This window comes from Podarcis bocagei (genome assembly GCF_964188305.1).
Source record: "Podarcis bocagei genome assembly, chromosome: 2".
Classification (NCBI taxonomy): domain Eukaryota; kingdom Metazoa; phylum Chordata; class Lepidosauria; order Squamata; family Lacertidae; genus Podarcis; species Podarcis bocagei.
This window is the reverse complement of record NC_138126.1, coordinates 30,540,597-30,558,336: the sequence shown is the minus strand read 5'-3', so window position 1 is coordinate 30,558,336 and position 17,740 is coordinate 30,540,597. Positions and strand designations below refer to the sequence as shown.

The following is a 17,740-nucleotide window of genomic DNA, read 5'->3' as shown; positions in this document are numbered from 1 at the left end:
ATGCCAAGTCCCTTAGCTTAAGATGAGTCTAGAAAACCTTCTGACTACAGCTGCCTATATTTTCCCGCTGTAGAGCAGAAAGTTTGGGTTGATAACCCAAGAGTCTTTCCAACTGTCTGAATGCAGAAAAAGATTTCATTTCAGATATCTATTGAAAAAACAGAATGGAATTTGATTGTATAAGAAAAGAAATGTCCCAAATGGCAATTGTGAACAAGGCATGGCAATATTGGAGACAGTACTTAATTGGGAACATACCCTCTCTGCCAGTGGGTACTTCTTCTGCTTCAAAGTAGAATCATAGAATCATAGAGTTGGAATAGACCACAAGGGCCATCAAGTCCAACCCCTGCCAAGCAGGAAACACCATCAGAGCACTCCTGACATATGGTTGTCAAGCCTCTGCTTAAAGACCTCCAAAGTAGGAGACTCCACCACACTCCTTGGCAGCAAATTCCACTGTCGAACAGCTCTTACTGTCAGGAAGTTCTTCCTAATGTTTAGGTGGAATCTTCTTTCTTGTAGTTTGGATCCATTGCTCCGTGTCCGCTTCTCTGGAGCAGCAGAAAACAACCTTTCTCCCTCCTCTATATGACATCCTTTTATATATTTGAACATGGCTATCATATCACCCCTTAACCTCCTCTTCTCCAGGCTAAACATGCCCAGCTCCCTTAGCCGTTCCTCATAAGGCATCGTTTCCAGGCCTTTGACCATTTTGGTTGCCCTCCTCTGGACACGTTCCAGTTTGTCAGTGTCCTTCTTGAACTGTGGTGTCCAGTACATCGAGCCAGGTTTAGATCTGTCTCTGCTTGCTGCTGAGAAAGCTAGTACAAAGCCTTAACGGCTTCAAAGTTTTCATAAATTTGTTAGAGTGGTAAAGGGCTAGTTTGGAAAAGAAAAAAATCAATTTCAGAGCTGTAAGTATGTTTTAACCCCAACATCCTGATTGAAAGGAAGTTTCATTATGGTACCGTGAAGCTAATGAATGATAGCTTGGCAGCAAAGCCCAGCTTCCTGCGGTTTGTGACAGTACCATATGTGCAGTGTGTTGCCTCTGACATCAAAAATTGCACAGGAAAATGGCTGTGAGCAGCCTTCAAAAACCTATTGTGAGCAGCCTTCGAACCCAGTTTCGTGTGGATTGGAATCCATACATTGTTGCTTGCTGACTTCAAATAATAAAAGTACCCTCCTCATTAAAACTTGTTTTTGGTGTCATGGTTTGAAAAAAATCTGTACATGCCTTGTTGTTTAGCCATGTCCGTATTGGAGCCTCAGCTTCAGGATCTGTCCTTCCAGTGAGCACTCAGAGCTGATTTCCTTCAGAATGGATAGGTTTGATCTTCTTGCAGTCCATGGGACTCTCAAGAGTCTCCTCCAGCACCATAATTCAAAAGCATCAATTCTTCGGCGATCAGCCTTCTTTATGGTCCAGCTCTCACTTCCATACATCACTACAGTGGTACCTCAGGTTACATACCCTTCAGGTTACAGACTCCGCTAACCCAGAAATAGTACCTCGGGTTAAGAACTTTGCTTCAGGATGAGAAGAGAAATCATGCTCCGGTGGCGCAGCGGCAGCAGAGGCCCCATTAGCTAAAGTGGTGCTTCAGGTTAAGAACAGTTTCAGGTTAAGAACAGACCTCCAGAACGAATTAAGTACTTAACCCAGGGTACCACTGTACTGGGAAAACCATAGCTCCAACTATACGGACCTTTGTACATGCCTACTCAGAAGTAAATCCCACTGAGTTCATCATAGCTTACTCTTAGAAAAGTGGGCATAAGGTTGCAGCCTAATTTTCTTTCAAACAGTTTTGGATTAATTTATTAGCTTTTCACAATAAAGGGGGGGATATTTCCTGTCATGTAATTAGCTCTTAAATGGATCCTGCAGTATCTTGTTGAGAACCAAGATAGTCCAGCAGACTATGTACTGTTTTCAATCCAGATTTTCATATTAAGTGACTGGTTTGCCTTGGCTCTTGGTCTTAACATGGCTTTATTTGTGACATTTTATTCTGCACAGATCATCTCCGCTTGGGGAATGGTATGTATGTGCTGTCACATATGAAATGCAGTGTGCAAGCTTGTTTTGCAAGGAGAACACCCACGTGCTTGACAGTTCTTACCTCATCAATCCTTATAACAATATGGAAGGTCATGTTAGTGATTCATAATCAGAACGAAGCAGCTCTCTCTAATTCTGTTCAGAAACAAGGGAGCCAGCCTGCACAGTGTGTGACCCATCACTCTAAATGAAGCCCACCACCCGTATATTGTGGCCTGCCTGGTAATCTGTATCAGTCTAGGCAAGCAGTGAAATATTAGCTCCTGTAGGCATGTCATACAAGGCTGGTGGGTTGTGTTTGCCACGAGTGGCAAAAATATTTTGGAGGCCTGAAGTCAGTTCAGATAGCTCATCTTCTTCTTCTGTGCTGAGAAATCCTGACCATACAACACCAGTTCAGACATAATGATCTCAGTCAAATGGACTATTACAGGTGTTCTTAAACTGGTCCACAGACCACCAGTAGTCCGTGAGCTTTGTTTAAGTGGTCTGCGGATTTGTGGCTGAAGGGGAGAGATGGCACATCCATTGCATTAAATATTCATATTGATTTTTAATTGGATTTTTCTTGCTGCTTTCATTTCATGCATTCATTTTATTGGGTTATAATTTGAATTATATGGAATTCAAATTGCAATACATTAAATCACAATATATAAGAAATAAAAGAAGCAACAAAAATGCAATTTAAAATTATACAGTACCTAGCACAATGCATTGTATACTTATCCCATCTCTCTTTTTTTTCAAGACCCAAAAATGGTGGAAAATACTGTGTGGGACGACGAATGAAATTTAAATCCTGCAACACTGAACCATGTTCAAAGCAAAAGAAAGATTTCCGCGATGAGCAATGTGCAGTCTTTGATGGGAAGCATTTTAACATTAACGGTCTACCTCCTAATGTGCGCTGGGTTCCAAAATACAGTGGAAGTAAGTATATCAAAACAATATAGCAATTAGATCAGGGTGGGGGAGCCCAAGTCCAAGAGCTGAGAAGTTGCCATGAAGGAAATGAAGCCCTCGAGTTTAATGGGTCCCTCATCTGTGGACTAGATGCAAGGAACACATACTTTGCAGCTTAATTCTGTGTATTGTTCCTAGTTCCAGGGTTGATTCCCGCCACCATTTTTAAGAGCAAAGCCTTAACATGAGGCCTCTCTGCCCCCACAGAAAAGACATTAACAGGGCTAGTTTGGTTTGACAAAAGCTCCCTTACATTATTTAAATAGCAAGTTACAATATTGGGAGCGGGGGGCTGTCAAATGAAGGCAGGCAAGATCTCTAGAGATTTTCAGGATACAGTGATTTCAACCGTGCAAAATGACAGTCTAAGGAGGAATTTGTGGGGAGCCGCCTCATGATGATTTCCTACCGCTGTTCCTCACTGGAGCCCTGCCTCCGCTGTCCAGTTTACTTTTACCACCTGGCCTAGTAGAATCAGTCACCTGCCTGCAGCCATAGGCCCCTCCACCACCGCCACCAACCTGCTGCCGCCATGGCAACTGAGTTGAGAGCAACCCAGCTGGGCAAATGAGTGCCTCATTTGGTCAAGGCGGTGCTGGCATCTGATTTTTGACCTGTGAGGGAAGGGACATTAGCTCAGAGTTGTGGGAGAGTGAATAAGAGTGATCTCTCACCATACAAAGTAAGCAACCAGCACTAAATTAACTTGGTTTTCTCCTCTCTCTCCTTTCTTTCTCTTGGCAGTTTTAATGAAAGATAGGTGCAAGCTCTTCTGCAGAGTGGCAGGAAACACGGCGTATTATCAGCTCAGGGACAGAGTTATTGATGGCACTCCTTGTGGCCCAGACACAAATGACATCTGTGTACAAGGACTTTGTCGGGTAAATACAGCCTCCTTCGGTTTAACTGGCTAACGCTCTTCGAGGAACCAGCTCATTCCTCTTCCATGAGTTGGATCCTGAGCGCCTTCCTCCAGGTTTCACAGGTGGGCGCGCCACCGGTCAGTCAGTCACCTGTGCTCACGACGACCAGTTTCTGCATAGTGCTCTGCAAATATGACATCAGATATAGGGCATGTGGGCATGACTTGGCCCAAATGGCTTTGTGGGCCAAATGGGAAGGCCTGGGAGCCCTAATCAGGACTAAAAGCTCTATTCCATACTCTTTATCTTAAATTAAACCCAAGAGCCTTGTTATCTGCTTTAGACTGTAATATATCCCCTTTAGGGTTCTGTTTTGTATCACCCAGCTGCCTTAACAACCGCGTTTGGTGTATCTTGCCAAAGCCCCAAATCACAAAATAATGAGGGGTTTTAAGTGTATGAGGAGTGAGGTTTCATTCCCCACATAATAGCCATGATAGGGATGGATGCTGTGGGGCCCTGGTGCATGCCTGTGTGTTGGCTTTGTGCCAGCACCTAGAGGCTTCATACAGTCCAGACAGAATCCACTTTGGATGGGAGAAACAGGCCAGTCAGTTCCCAAAATGGATCTGTGGGATATGAACTCCACAGAACCTACGGCATCTAAATCATATAACAGATTTTGCTGCTTCCTCTACCATTAAAGTAAAGGATTGTAGTTTCCGTGCCAAAATTGGACCTAACCCCTGATTGAAATGGATCTAGAAAATCATTTTCCCTGAGAGTGCCTGCCTTCTTCGCTCTCTTCACTGCCACTAGGTAGTCTCGATGATGAACCCTCACCAGTCTTTGATTGCATTTGACTGGAGTTTTCCTCCACCACAGCAACTCCCCATCCCCGACCTTCAAGTATGCCCTGAAGCTACACCAAGTTCCCAGGTGGGCACAAGTGGCGCTGTTGTCTAAGCCACTGAGCCTCTTGGGCTTGCCGATCAGAAGGTTTGAATCCCCGCGACGGAGTGAGCTCCTGTTGCTCTGTCCCAGCTCCTGCCAACCTTGTAGTTCGAAAGCACACCAGTGCAAGTAGATAAATAGATACCGCTGTGGTGGGAAGGTAAATGGCGTTTCCGTTCGCTCTGGCTTTTGTCACAGTGTTCCATTGTGCCAGAAGCAGTTTAGTCATGCTGGCCACATTATTTGGAAAGCTGTCTGTGGACAAACGCCAGCTCCTCGGCCTGAAAGTGAGATGAGCGCCGCAACCCCATAGTCGCCATTGACTGGACTTAACGTCCAGGAGTCCTTTACCATTACCTTACAGCTAGGTGAAACCAACTCCACCCTGCTCACCCATCCAGGTCTCAGTGATACAGACCAGACCGGTCTCCTCATCCACAATCAGATTGTGGCCAACCTCAGAGCCAGCCTGGCATTCAGCAACAGCAGCTGCAGACCCGAGGGCTGGTTGACAGCACAACCACAATTCCTCAGGTCTGGCACATGGCCAGGTCACTAATCACCTGTGCTGTGTCCTCCTCCTTACCCAGCCTGCCCCACCTCCCACACAGTCAAAACAATTTAAAACAGGAAAAAACATTTGTTAGAATACAAAGCCTGGGAAAAAGCAACTTTACATTAAGGACCACCTGACTCCTTATGCCCAGCCTTGATCACTGAGATCTTCTGATGGCCCTACATCTGACGCTTCCCCACTTCTCTCAGGTTTAGCTGGCCTTCACTGGGAACCAAGACTCTAGTGTGGCAGGTTCAGGCCTTGCCAATGGTGTTTCCACAGGAACCACCCCTGCCTTCTTTTAGGCGTTTCCACTTCACTGTGTGGTTTAGGCAGGCCTTCACAATATGAATTTTCCCCTTTAACCAACCAGTATCTATTTACTGTTTTATTGATATTTTAATTATGTCTTAATGGATGCTTTTGTTCGTTTTATTATAACTTTGCATGCTGTGCTCCCTCCTCAGTATGCTTTTATGAAAAGAGCAGTTTACAAATACTTAATAAATGCACAAATGCCATTTTGATAATGACCCTATCCCACGTCCGTGTGACTTTTAACCACGGTGTAATCCTGCCCCCCCCACCGCTCCTTAGCTCTCCCCCCCCCACACCTTTTCTCCCCGCCGCGCTGAGTGGTTTTGCTCTTCACATGGCGGGCCTGGAAGAGACTCGTTTTTCAAGTCCTAATTGGAAGATGGCTATAATTATAGCTTCAACAGAGCACGTTGGGAAAGAAACGGATGAGCGAGGCAGTCGGAGGCCTTCGGTGGCAGATGCATGTTTTCAATTTGGAGCCCTGCTAAACGCTATCCTGTTTTCCGTATTTGTTCAATCTAGTTCTGAACTTTTCTTTCTCTAAAGCAAGCTGGATGTGATCACGTGCTCAATTCGAAAGCCAGGAGAGATAAGTGCGGTGTGTGTGGCGGTGACAATTCGTCGTGCAAAACCATTGCAGGGACATTCAACACGGTGCACTATGGTAAGAATCAGTCGCAGAAAACTTTACCCGGGCAGTACACCAGGATGGAAAACCCCTTAACACCTAACACTTATAATAAGCAGGAATTCCCTTTAGCTACCGGAAATGTGAGTTTCTTGCTACTTCGTGATCACACCAAACAACTAATTTAATTGATATAGCTCCACATTTTTACATTGGTTTCCTCCCTCTTTACTAAGATGATTTAGAAGGAAAAAAAGGAAAGCAGAGGACACAAATGCATGACAAGCTTGACTTTCTAGTTTATTTCCCCAGGTTATAACACTGTGATACGCATACCAGCTGGTGCTACAAATATTGATGTGCGGCAGCATAGTTACTCAGGGAAACCAGAAGATGATAACTACCTTGGTAAGACATGGCGCTTGTTAGCAGTGGCAAAACCATGCTGTTTTCTTGACGTGCTTATATTTCCATCGGGCTAACACAGGACTTCCAGTATGGAAAGAACTCAAAGGTCATCTGATGCAAAGTTCCTTTGTGCTGGATGTTGAGTCCTGGTGGTTCTGTAGCAAAAAATGTGTATTAGCTCCATCTCAATCAAAACCTAGCATGGAGCAAAAGAAGGAAACTCACCCACAGCTGCCTTCAGAAGTATTTAATAAAATGCAGCATTATTATTATTATTATTCTGCCTTTCATCAAAAGATCCTAGGACGGCTCACAAAGTAAAGATATAAGATAAAGACAAAAATAAGCAGGTAAAACAAAAGCAACAAAACAATAGCCCCCTGCTCCCACAAGCACATTTAAAAGGCTGTAGAACATTAATCAGCCAAAGGCCTGGTTGAAGAGGAATGCTTTTGCCTGGCACCTAAAGATGGACCTCGCCGGGGAAAGCATTCCACAAATAGGGAGCCACTAATATACTTTATGCTAGCCTTTGCCTACCTTGTGCCCTCCAGATGCTTTGTGCTACAACTCCCATCAGCCTTGTGCTGGCTGGGGCTGATGGGAGTTGTAGTCAAAAACATCTGGAGGGTAACTGCTTGGCAAAGGCTTCCTTGCACAAATAAGATGGCGGCACGACTCCTACCTGATCCAGTGTGTCTTACTTGAAGCTAGTGTTTTATTTCCTCTTGCCCCGGGAACTTTTCATTTCCTCTAATGGTGGCCTGTTTGTGTCAAAGGTGACATTCATGCTTTAGGAAGTATCCAACCACACCTTCAACTGAGAGGTGTACCTTTTTTGTCTCACTGCTTCACCCTCCCGCGAGAGGAAGGACTCAGATTTGTTGTGGGTTTCAGTGTCATTTGGCACCGTAAGAGCCCACCCCTGCATGAAAAGCAACAGTGGCTGGATTCTGTGTGCTTTGAAAGTTCCCCTTCCTTGTCCCTTTGCAGTGTGATAGCTTTTTATCTCTTGCAGGCCTTTTCAGAGAACACCTTCCTTTCTGTGCAACTTGAGTACTCCTTTAGGGCTAATATAGTAGCTGTGATGGGTGAAATGGTGGGGAAACTAACTTAGGAAATTAACTACATAATCGCATTAGTGTGAATTTGTGCAGCAGACTGCTGTTTTCAGGAAACCGTCCCTTTTAGAGAAAGCTTTTAGACTTTTAAGCTTTTTGACATTTTTATGTGTTGCTCATGTTCGGCATGAAGCAAAACGCAAAATACGGTGCTGGCCAAACACCTCTGAATCTCCCATTTGGATGGCCAGCTGTAGATGGTTTAACTAGATCCTCTTGTTTTAGTATTTCTTTACAACTAAATCAAGGTGTTGTGTGGTAGAGTTGACTTCCATCCTACAAGTGTGTGCTATGTAGGAAGATAAGAGAGAATGAACTGATACAGGTGTGGGATGTTCACGTTTGCATTAGGAAGAGTGTTGAAGTGTCTCTGTACTGGTTGTGTCAAAGGTTGGGTTGACGTTAGAGGATATAGACGTTTGTGTCCATGAGCATAGTAGAAATTTCTGTCTTGGGGTTTGTATGCTGCATGCTTGTAGACTCCAGATTTTGTACACAAGCACGTGCATGTTTGCTGATTTGTGTATATTTGATACATGTATTTGAATCTGAAGCAAGCACGGTCCAGGGAAATTTGAAAAAGAGGCCAAACGGATGCCTCTGTTGCATTCCTTAAATGCAGTATTTGGGTAAAGGTAAAAGGTTAAGGGACCCCTGACCATTAGGTCCAGTCGCGGACGACTCTGGGGTTGCAGGGCTCATCTCGCTTTATTGGCCGAGGGAGCCGGCGTACAGCTTCTGGGTCATGTGGCCAGCATGACTAAGCCGCTTCTGGCGAACCAGAAGAGCGCAGGGAAACGCCGTTTACCTTCCCGCCGGAGCGGTACCTATTTATCTACTTGCACTTTGATGTGCTTTTGAACTGCTAGGTTGGCAGGAGCAGGGACCGAGCAACGGGAGCTCAACCCATCGCAGGGATTCGAACTGCCGACCTTCTGATTGGCAAGCCCTAGGCTCTGTGGTTTAACCCACAGCGCCACCCACGTCCCAGTATTTGGGTAGAGTAAGGTAAAAGGTAAAGGACCCCTGGACAGTTAAGTTCAGTCAAAGGCGACTATGGGGTTGCTATGCTCATCTCACTTTCAGGCTGAAGGAGCCAGTGTTTGTTCACAGACAGCTTTCTGGTCATGTGGCCAGCATGATCAAACTACTTCTGGTGCGCCGGAAACCAGAACGCATGGAAACGCCGTTTACCTCCCTGCTGCAGTGGCACCTATTTATCTACTTGCACTGGATTGCTTTCGGACTTCTAGGTTGTCAGGAGCTGGGACAGAACAATGGGAGCTCACCCCGTTGCGGGGATTCGAACTACCAACCTTCTGATCAGCCAGCCCAAGAGGCTCAGTGGTTTCGACCACAGCGCCACCCACACCCGAGATTGTGTGGAGTAAACAGTGCCAGATCTACACATTTTGCTGCCACCCTCTGCCTTGCCATCTGCAAGAGCAGGTGGCGGGATAAAAAATTGTGTCCCATGCAGGCTTCTGTAGAAAGGCTCAGCTCTTTGCCCCAGGAAGAAAAGCTGTGGGAGACAAAGGGGGAAACTCTCACCTTTGTCATCCCACTTCCTCTTCTGGTGCTTCTGGTCTTCCTCTTCCTGAGGCAGGTGTTCCTACAGCACCCATCACTTGAAGTGCGAGGGCTGCAGCCAATCATGCCACGTCTGGCATCAGGGTCCAGCAGGAACGTGAAGGAGGAATCAGGCACCTTTTTATGGTTGCTGGTTCTCCTGACTTCACTGTGAGGAGCTTGACATATCCCTCCATATTTGCACCCTTTCAAATTTTCACCATTCCAGAATTGTCTTTTTTTTAATAACGCCCTCTCTCCAAGCTTGAGATGCATGTCCTCCACAGTATTGATACAGAAAACCTTTTACTTTAGAGCTTGCAACACAGACAGCTGCCTTGTGCAGAGTCAAACAATTGATCATCTAGCTCCATATTGCCTATGCAGCAGCTCTCCGGGATTTCTGACAGGACTTTATCCACTCCCAACTTGGGAGGTGCCTGGGATTGAACCTAGAACCTTCTGAATGCAAAGTGGCTGCTCTACCGCTGAGCCAAGGTCCTTCCTTATACCACTGAGCTGCAACCCTGGCCGGAGATGCAGGGGATCAAACCTGGAATCTTTCCAAGCAGAGCATGTGCAAGCGCTATGCCATCGGCATCTTGCATTCAGGGACTTCAGTAGCTCCTTAACAAACAGGGCCAGCCAGTGCCCACAACAACCCTTTGACGGCTACTCGGTTGCAGCAGCCAAAAAACAAAATGCGATGCAATCGCCATTGCCTTGCCTGAGTTGCAGTGACTAACTGAATTGGTCTCTACTGTTGCTTACCTGAAGAACAGCCTTTAGTAGGGGCTAATTATTCCTGGATTTCCAACTATTTGGTGGATTTGTGCTGATTTTCCAAGTCATTGTTCAAGGGTAGTGGGGAAGCCTTTTTGGACTTTGGCCTGTATTGCCAAGGTGGAAAGCTGTCAGGGGTTAGGCTGCAGTAGTGTGAGAACTAGATACACACACACACTTGTATCCCCAGTGGGATCACAACATGGAGAAGCATCTCCCATCATTGTACAAATGAGGTCAAGTGTGGGAGCATGGGGACACCAGCGCTGCAAGGAATTCAACTTGAATTTGAATTTGACTTGGTTTATGTTTTCCTGTCTGCCAGGTTTCATTATATTGACAGCCTGATACTTTTGTATTAATCTAGTTGCTTTTGGTTTTGCTGTTGGCTGCTTTGGGCTTCTGTCAGGAAGGGACAGTGAGACAGAAGCAATAAAGGGAACAAAATGAATAAGGAGTACATAAATCAGTGCAGGCGGTCTCTGGTTCCCTCCCAGTCTTGTTCTGTCTTGGTTGCTTCTGGAGATAGACATCCCCGAGTTCATTTTGAGCATTATGTAAATTAGATGGCTTTCGAATAACGTCCTTTCTTATCTAGGCAAGCAGATTACACTGATTCCGTGTGCCTGCTTGTTGTTCTTTCTATCTGCGCAGCATTGTCGAGTAACGAAGGCTTCATATTAAACGGAGACTACGTTGTCAGCATGTTTAAGAAGGAAATAAAAGTTGGAAATGCGGTGATAGAATACAGCGGCTCAGACACCCCCGTTGAAAGGATCAATTCTACATACCGTATTGACCAAGAAATAGTTCTTCAGGTTAGAAACAGCTCGCTTTAAAATGAAAACCTCATAAATACTGTTCTTCTAAATTGTAATAGCTGAGATAATTCTTTTCACCTTATGCTTTCCTCCTCCCTCTTAGGTTTTATCAGTGGGTAATTTATATAACCCTGATGTTCGATACACATTCAATATCCCCATTGAAGATAAACCTCAGCAGTTTTATTGGAATATCTATGGCCCTTGGCAGCACTGCAGTAAACTATGCCAAGGTATGTGGTCTTAGGGGGGTTTTTATTTTAAAAAATCATCATCATTATCACCATCATCTTCTGTATTTAATGCTTTATCTTCGATTCTGGTGGTGATGACAACTATGCTTCTCTTGTCTGCCTTTAGCTTCTGATAAAATTCAAGCAATTTTGTTTTCTGAGAACTGTCATAGTGGAATGATGCATACTATCTGCAAGTCACTTGATAATGCTGAGGCCCCTCCTTAATACTTCAGATTTCTTGCTTCCTCCACAGACTAATGGCTGACCATTCTGCTGGCAGGTGGCTCCTTATCTTACCCTGCTCAAGGTGAAGCGATAGCATAAATGGTTAAGCGTGTGCAAGTAGACACTGCAGTTTTGCTTGCAGAAATCTGAGCCCCCCTTTGGCTCTGTCCAAAGGCAGCTCGGGCTGCTAAGTGAAGCGTATGGAACGGAACGTGTTTTGTTTCATCCTGGTGTCCACCTGTCTTTAGAGCATCGTGCAGACTGTTCTGCTATTGGAGATTACACAGTTGATCGTAAGAGTGGGGTGGAAGAAGTGAAAGCAGGAGCAGGAATGGGTTGCTTCTCCTTGAACAACATCCCAAATGATGTATGAATCAGCCCCAGCTCCTACAACATCTGAGCAATGTAACTACTGCCCGTAGCCATTATAGGTTTCACTACTGTATGAACCTATTTGTGCATACTTTCTACTGATCTTTAGAGGTTTAGAAATGTTTTTAAATGAATGAATTCCCCCTGCCCCTACAATTAATTTAGATATCACTTGGATAGCTCAGTGGGTAGAGTGTGATTCTCCTAATCTCAGGGTTGTGGGTTTGAGCCCCATGTTGGGCAAAAGATTCTTGCTTTCTTTGTGACGTCCTGGTCACTTTCAACTCTGTGATCCCATGATTTTAATTTGCAAAGTGGAACATAGGAAGCTGGCTCATATAGTTACTGGCAGGGGCTCTCCAAGGGGTTCAGAAAGGCGCCTTCCCCAGACCTACCTACAGATGACAGAGATTGAACCTGCACAGCAAGAGTGGGGAACCTTTGGCCCTCCAGATGTTTTCTGAACTACAACTTCCATAAGCCCTAGCAAGCACGGCCAAGGGCCAGGGAGGATGGGAGTTGCAGTTCAGCACACATTCGGGGGCACAGAGGTTCCCCCTCTGCCCCAGTGTATAGAAAAACCCTGTGAGGAGGCGTCAAGGCTGAGCCATAAGCAACTGTGAGAAATGATCCAAAGCTAGGGAAACAAAGGGCAGCAAGTCAGAACTGAGGATCATGCAGAAAAAGAGCCAGGGAAACCTCGTCACTCAGGAGAGATCCAAGTCCCTATGGGAAGTCTTTTACACCACTTCCTGTCCAAGAGGCCAGCCTGAGTTGGCAGGGCCAGTCCAGAGCCATATTCCTGCTAGAGACAGGTACCAGGCTGCAGTTCTGATAACTCACAACCCAGAGTGCGCAGTTCTGGCCCTGAAAGCTCCAGATAAGAAAGTCTTCATTAGTCTAGTTTTTCAGCTAGGAAACTGAAACTGAGAGATAGCGACTCACCCAAAGCCATGACAAGTTTCCCATGGAAGACTAGTACTCTATTTCCTGGACCACTCTGGCTCTCACTGTGAAGTCAGAAATCCTGCTTCCTTGGTGAGTGGCATTGGAGGGGAGGGTAAGTGCCTGTATTGAAAGAACTGCTAATGAGCAGCTCAGCAGGGCTGCAAACAATTTGGCAAAGAAACACTTGTTGAATTGTGAAGGACCCTGCTTGTCTTGATAGCCTACTTGCCTTTTCCAGCATTGTGATTCTCTAAACCCCATCTTGAAGGCTGTAAATTCTTTGTCAGCTCCACAAATTGGACTTGCTCATAGAAAAGTCTATTCCCCCGTCGACAGTGCTTTTTCACAGGTTCTGGCTGTTCCTCTTTAGCTGGAAGCACAAGTTCTTCCCAGGATACCAAGCAAAGTCACCCCAACCTCTTCTGGCCTAGCATAATCAGCCATTAGCTGAATCCTCTTTTCACAGCCAGGTACACAGCAACTGCATCTTGGGAAGAGCACTGAATACCCCAGGGCTCAGGATGCATAAACAAAACGGCCTGCAGTTTACTGAGAATGAAAGATCTAAATCTTGGTAGTCAGGATAACTAGATGTCAAGATGTATACACAGCAAGTAGAATGAATTATGGACACTGGCCGAAGCATTCTTTTCCATTTACTTTACTAGACAGAAACTCCAGCATTGGTGCAACCATTCACTATTACAAATTGGCCATTTTGGCCTTAATGAGATGTGGAACAGGATCTATCTTAACAAAGAGAGGCCTGTCATACCCAGGCCTCTCTTTGTCATTAACCAAGCCTCAAAGCATAGTACTGTACACAGAATCCTGCTTCTTGAAGGCAGCATTTGAGTTCGGATAGCCACCAAGGCAGAAATCAAGGTCTCCAATACATTCAGTCTTTAACAACCAAAATAAGTCTTGAAGCCATTGTCCTACTTTTCAGCAGGGGTGGAGAACCTATGTCATGCCAGATGTTGTTGGATTCCAGCTCCCATTGGTGGCCAGTGCAGATGGATTATGAGAGTCGTGGTCCAGTAATGTAAAGGACACAGGAAAGGCCTAATGTGATGCCCTAACAAAGGACAAAAAGAATGAGGAGTTAAAACTACAGCTGAACCAAAGTTTGTCAGACATCTTTCTGAGAAAATGTCTGAGGTTTTCGTTATCCTCACCCACCACAACCAAATAAAAGGCCACTTTTGTAATAGAATATTTCTCTGGATATTCTCTACAGCTGCCATCCTCCTGTCCTCCCTGCACACTACCTGCAGTTATGCGGAACAGACACATTGTGGAGCATGTAAAATGATGTCCTGGCTGCCAACATAGTTGCTCCTGCGCTCACTTTCCTTCCTAACCAAGGCGGGGGGGGGGGAGCAGCGGTGCTTACTGTCATTGGTAATGGAGAGCATCGTTCCCCCAAACCTGGTCCTCCCAATTTCTCTGCCCACAAACAGGGAGGAGGCTTTCGAGAGACAATTTGCACACATATATAAAAAACTATAGGACTTCGTTGAAGCGAGGCCTGTGTGCAGCCTGATGCAAGGACATGTAAACCAGTTTGTGGAAGACGAGCAGTGAAGTTTTGAGAAATAAGGGGTATGTATCTCTTTCCATAGGCCTCATAAAACTATGCTTTTCTATTTTAGGGGAACGAAAAAGGAAACTTGTTTGCACCCGAGAATCCGACCAGCTCACGGTATCTGACCAAAGATGTGATCGGATTCCCCAGCCGGACCCAGTAACGGAGTTGTGTAATACAAACTGTGAATTAAGGTATTGACACCCCTCTCCCCTGCCGCTGCCCCAAAGATAGTCTGTACATATGGTGCATCATATATTTTAGGCCTTGTCTTCTTTGCTAACATCTGTGTTTTCATGGTGGATTTTTGCTAAAAATCAAAGTGTGCAGTGTTGAGGTTTTCCTTGGTTTCTGGAGAGTCCGTTTCTGCTGCCCTTGCCTGAGCAGGGACGAGGGGAAAATCCATACTTCTTGAAACAGTGCGCAAGCTGACACATAACTATCCTTCGAAATTTGGCATTCTCCAGATTTTGCAGTGCAATCCTCCCACACAAAAATGTGTGCGAAAATGCATTTCCTTTTGCTGAGAATTGTCAGGTAGCCTGTTCTCCGAAAGGATAACAAGTGTCCCTATTTTAGACGGGGAGAGAGCACTTGCTCCCAGGAGTCTGTAGCCCATTGAGACTGGTAGGGCAGAAGGCAAGGGAGGCCAACAGTAGGTGGCGCCAGAGCCAATGACTGACAGGGCCAACTCATTCTAGTTTGGACCCCATCCTCCGGCAGCAAAACAGAGACTAAGGAAGAGGAAGCTGACAGCTAGGGTCACCCCCTGGATTCGTTGTAGGTTGGAAGGCAGGCAGGTGTAGCCTGACTGGGGAAAGACTTAAGTTGGTGGAGCTATTGCCCATTCACTCTAATGGACCAACCTCCATTGTGTTTATTCTCTTTTTTTCCTTGAGAGCATCATAGTCCCATAGAACACAAATGATTCCTCTGGTTTCAGAACACTTAAGCTCCACAAACAAATGACAACAGTCTTTCTCTGTTTCGCTCCCTCTCCATTTTTTCTCTCCCTTAGTTCTGCATCCATCTGGCAACCAGAATTGCATTCACTTGAAAAAATCCCTATTTGTCATGGGACAGTCCCTTTTTTCCTGGCGCTTGTCCTTGGCAGATCACACACACACACACACACACACACACACACACACACGTTTTGGCTTTGGGGAAGACTTAGGGGATGCCTTTTAGAGCATTGTGTTAGCAAGAACGCATCTGCATTCACTCCTCTTCCTCGTCACGTGCCCTCCCTTCATAATGGTCCACCCAGATAGCAAATGTTGCTGGATGTGCATTCATCCTAGAACAAGCACAACCAGATCTTTTATGAGATTAAAATTCTGCTATGTATTCTTTCGTTGTTGTTTTAAAGAAACTTGTTATTGCAAGTTTACTAACCTTCTTTAAAAGCCAGTGCAGGACAGCATTGCTACACCTGCTCAGGACACTTGTCTTGGGCAGAGGTATCCTTGGTATAGGAAATGGGCAGAACATTATTATTATTATCATCTTCATCATTATCATCATCATTATTACCTGCCCATCTGGCTGGGTTGCCAGCTTAAGTTAAGTAAGTCACCCCTGTAGCATACTCCATTCAGGGGCAGTTCTACTGCCGGAGGAGCTGGCCCAGTCCTGGCAGAGGGAAAACAAGCCTTTAAAATAGCATTGTGAGATTTACTCTACTCTGGAGTGTTTCATTCCATGCTCTCTTTATGCAGTTCCGTCTGCCAGCCACTTACTTGTTAATGCAGTGGACATGAGAGCCTGTTGATGGAAAAAAAGTCTGTCTATCCAACAGCAACAGTTACACCAAGTCTGTTCCTTATTTCGTGGAAAGTTTTGTTGTTTAAGGAGCCTCTTCCAGTGAAAAGTAGCCCCACCTTCCTCTGTGTTCTGCGCTTGCAGCTGGGGGGCGTTAAAATGTTTCCGAATGTGTTGCAGATGGCAGCGTAGAGGCCTGTAATGGCTGCTCCCGGGGTGTCAGAGTGTTCCTTCCGCTGGAGCATTGCATGCCATGCTCTGGTTTTGCCAAGGAAAGGAAGCTAGCAAAAGCTTCCAAACTTCGTGACCGCCACACTTCCAGGGCAATGTCCGGTGGCTCCTGGCACTCTTTGTTGTTTGTGTGCTCTTTAGGCTCCTTCCCGAGGATTGTGAGATTACAGCACTAAGGTTGTTCTCTCCATGTATCCGTAAAACACCAGCTCCTCACTGGAGAGGCTGCAATGTGAAGCAGTTCCATGGTTCAAAACCTTGTATCAAACACTTTGTCTGTGTTTTTGCTCTGCTCCATTCTTTTGTATTTTGTGGTCTTCTACTCAGGCTTAAAGGGGATGTGGGTGGCGCTGTGGTCTAAACCACAGAGCCTAGAGCTTGCAGATCAGAAGGTCGGCGGTTTGAATCCCCGCGACGGGGTGAGCTCCCGTTGTTCGGTCCCTAGCTCCTGTTGCTCAGTCCCTGCTCCTGCCAACCTAGCAGTTCGAAAGCACGTCAAGTGCAAGTAGATAAATAGGTACCACTCCAGCAGGAAGGTAAACGGCGTTTCTGTGCACTGCTCTGGTTTGCCAGAAGCGGCTTAGTCATGCTGGCCACATGACCCGGAAGCTGTCTGCGGACAAACACCGGCTCCCTCGGCCTGTAGAGCGAGATGAGCGCGCAACCCCAGAGTCATCCGCGACTGGACCTAATGGTCATGCGTACCTTTACCTTTACTCATGCTTAAGGACAGGTTAATATGCAGTTGAAGGTGATGGATGAAGGACCCTGTGTGTGATAGGCAGGGGAGGGATGCTCTCCCAGGGTGGGAGGCTGGGAGAAGAAAGGGAAGCTGGCAGGTGAGAGCTGGAAGGGCTCACCTCTCTCTGTGTGGGACAGGTTAAGATTTACCTGCAAAAGAGGACTTTGCATTCTTCCTTCCTTCTTCTTCCTTTGCTTTTGTTCAGGGTTTTTAAAAATTGTAATATTTTATGTCTTGATAAAATATTGTTTAAGTAAAAATAAGGGGGGAAAGAGGGAGCATAGCCCTCAATGGGAAAAAATGGTTGCTTGCTCCTGGAGCAGGCAATTACCAAGGCCCGAGGCTGGAATCTTTCCCAGCCTAAGGGGCATATTCCCTTCTGAACAATCTTCAGGGCCCATATGCCAGTGGTGGGTGGAGACTGGCAAAAGTGGGTGGAGCAAGATATGTAAATTTTGCATGGTAGACTAGTTTCTGTGTTCACCCCTCTCTGCCCTCTAATCCAGGCAAACAAGAGGCGTTAAAAGAGCGCAAGGGCACATTCTAGTCAGGCAGAAACACTCCAGGAGGGGA

At 45.8% G+C, this 17,740-nt stretch overlaps 1 protein-coding gene across 5 annotated transcripts in view; it reads left to right on the top strand.

Moving 5' to 3' along the window:
- Positions 1-17,740, top strand: part of ADAMTS9 (ADAM metallopeptidase with thrombospondin type 1 motif 9) — a 138,408-nt gene that overhangs the window by 49,816 nt on the left and 70,852 nt on the right. For all 5 annotated transcript variants that reach the window (XM_081183927.1, XM_081183925.1, XM_081183926.1 and 2 more), the window contains 7 exons: positions 2,826-3,007; positions 3,785-3,921; positions 6,278-6,395; positions 6,672-6,767; positions 10,895-11,058; positions 11,165-11,294; positions 14,498-14,624. In XM_081183927.1, the coding sequence (XP_081040053.1) occupies positions 2,826-3,007; positions 3,785-3,921; positions 6,278-6,395; positions 6,672-6,767; positions 10,895-11,058; positions 11,165-11,294; positions 14,498-14,624 (954 nt within the window). The remainder of the gene's footprint in view (positions 1-2,825; positions 3,008-3,784; positions 3,922-6,277; positions 6,396-6,671; positions 6,768-10,894; positions 11,059-11,164; positions 11,295-14,497; positions 14,625-17,740) is intronic.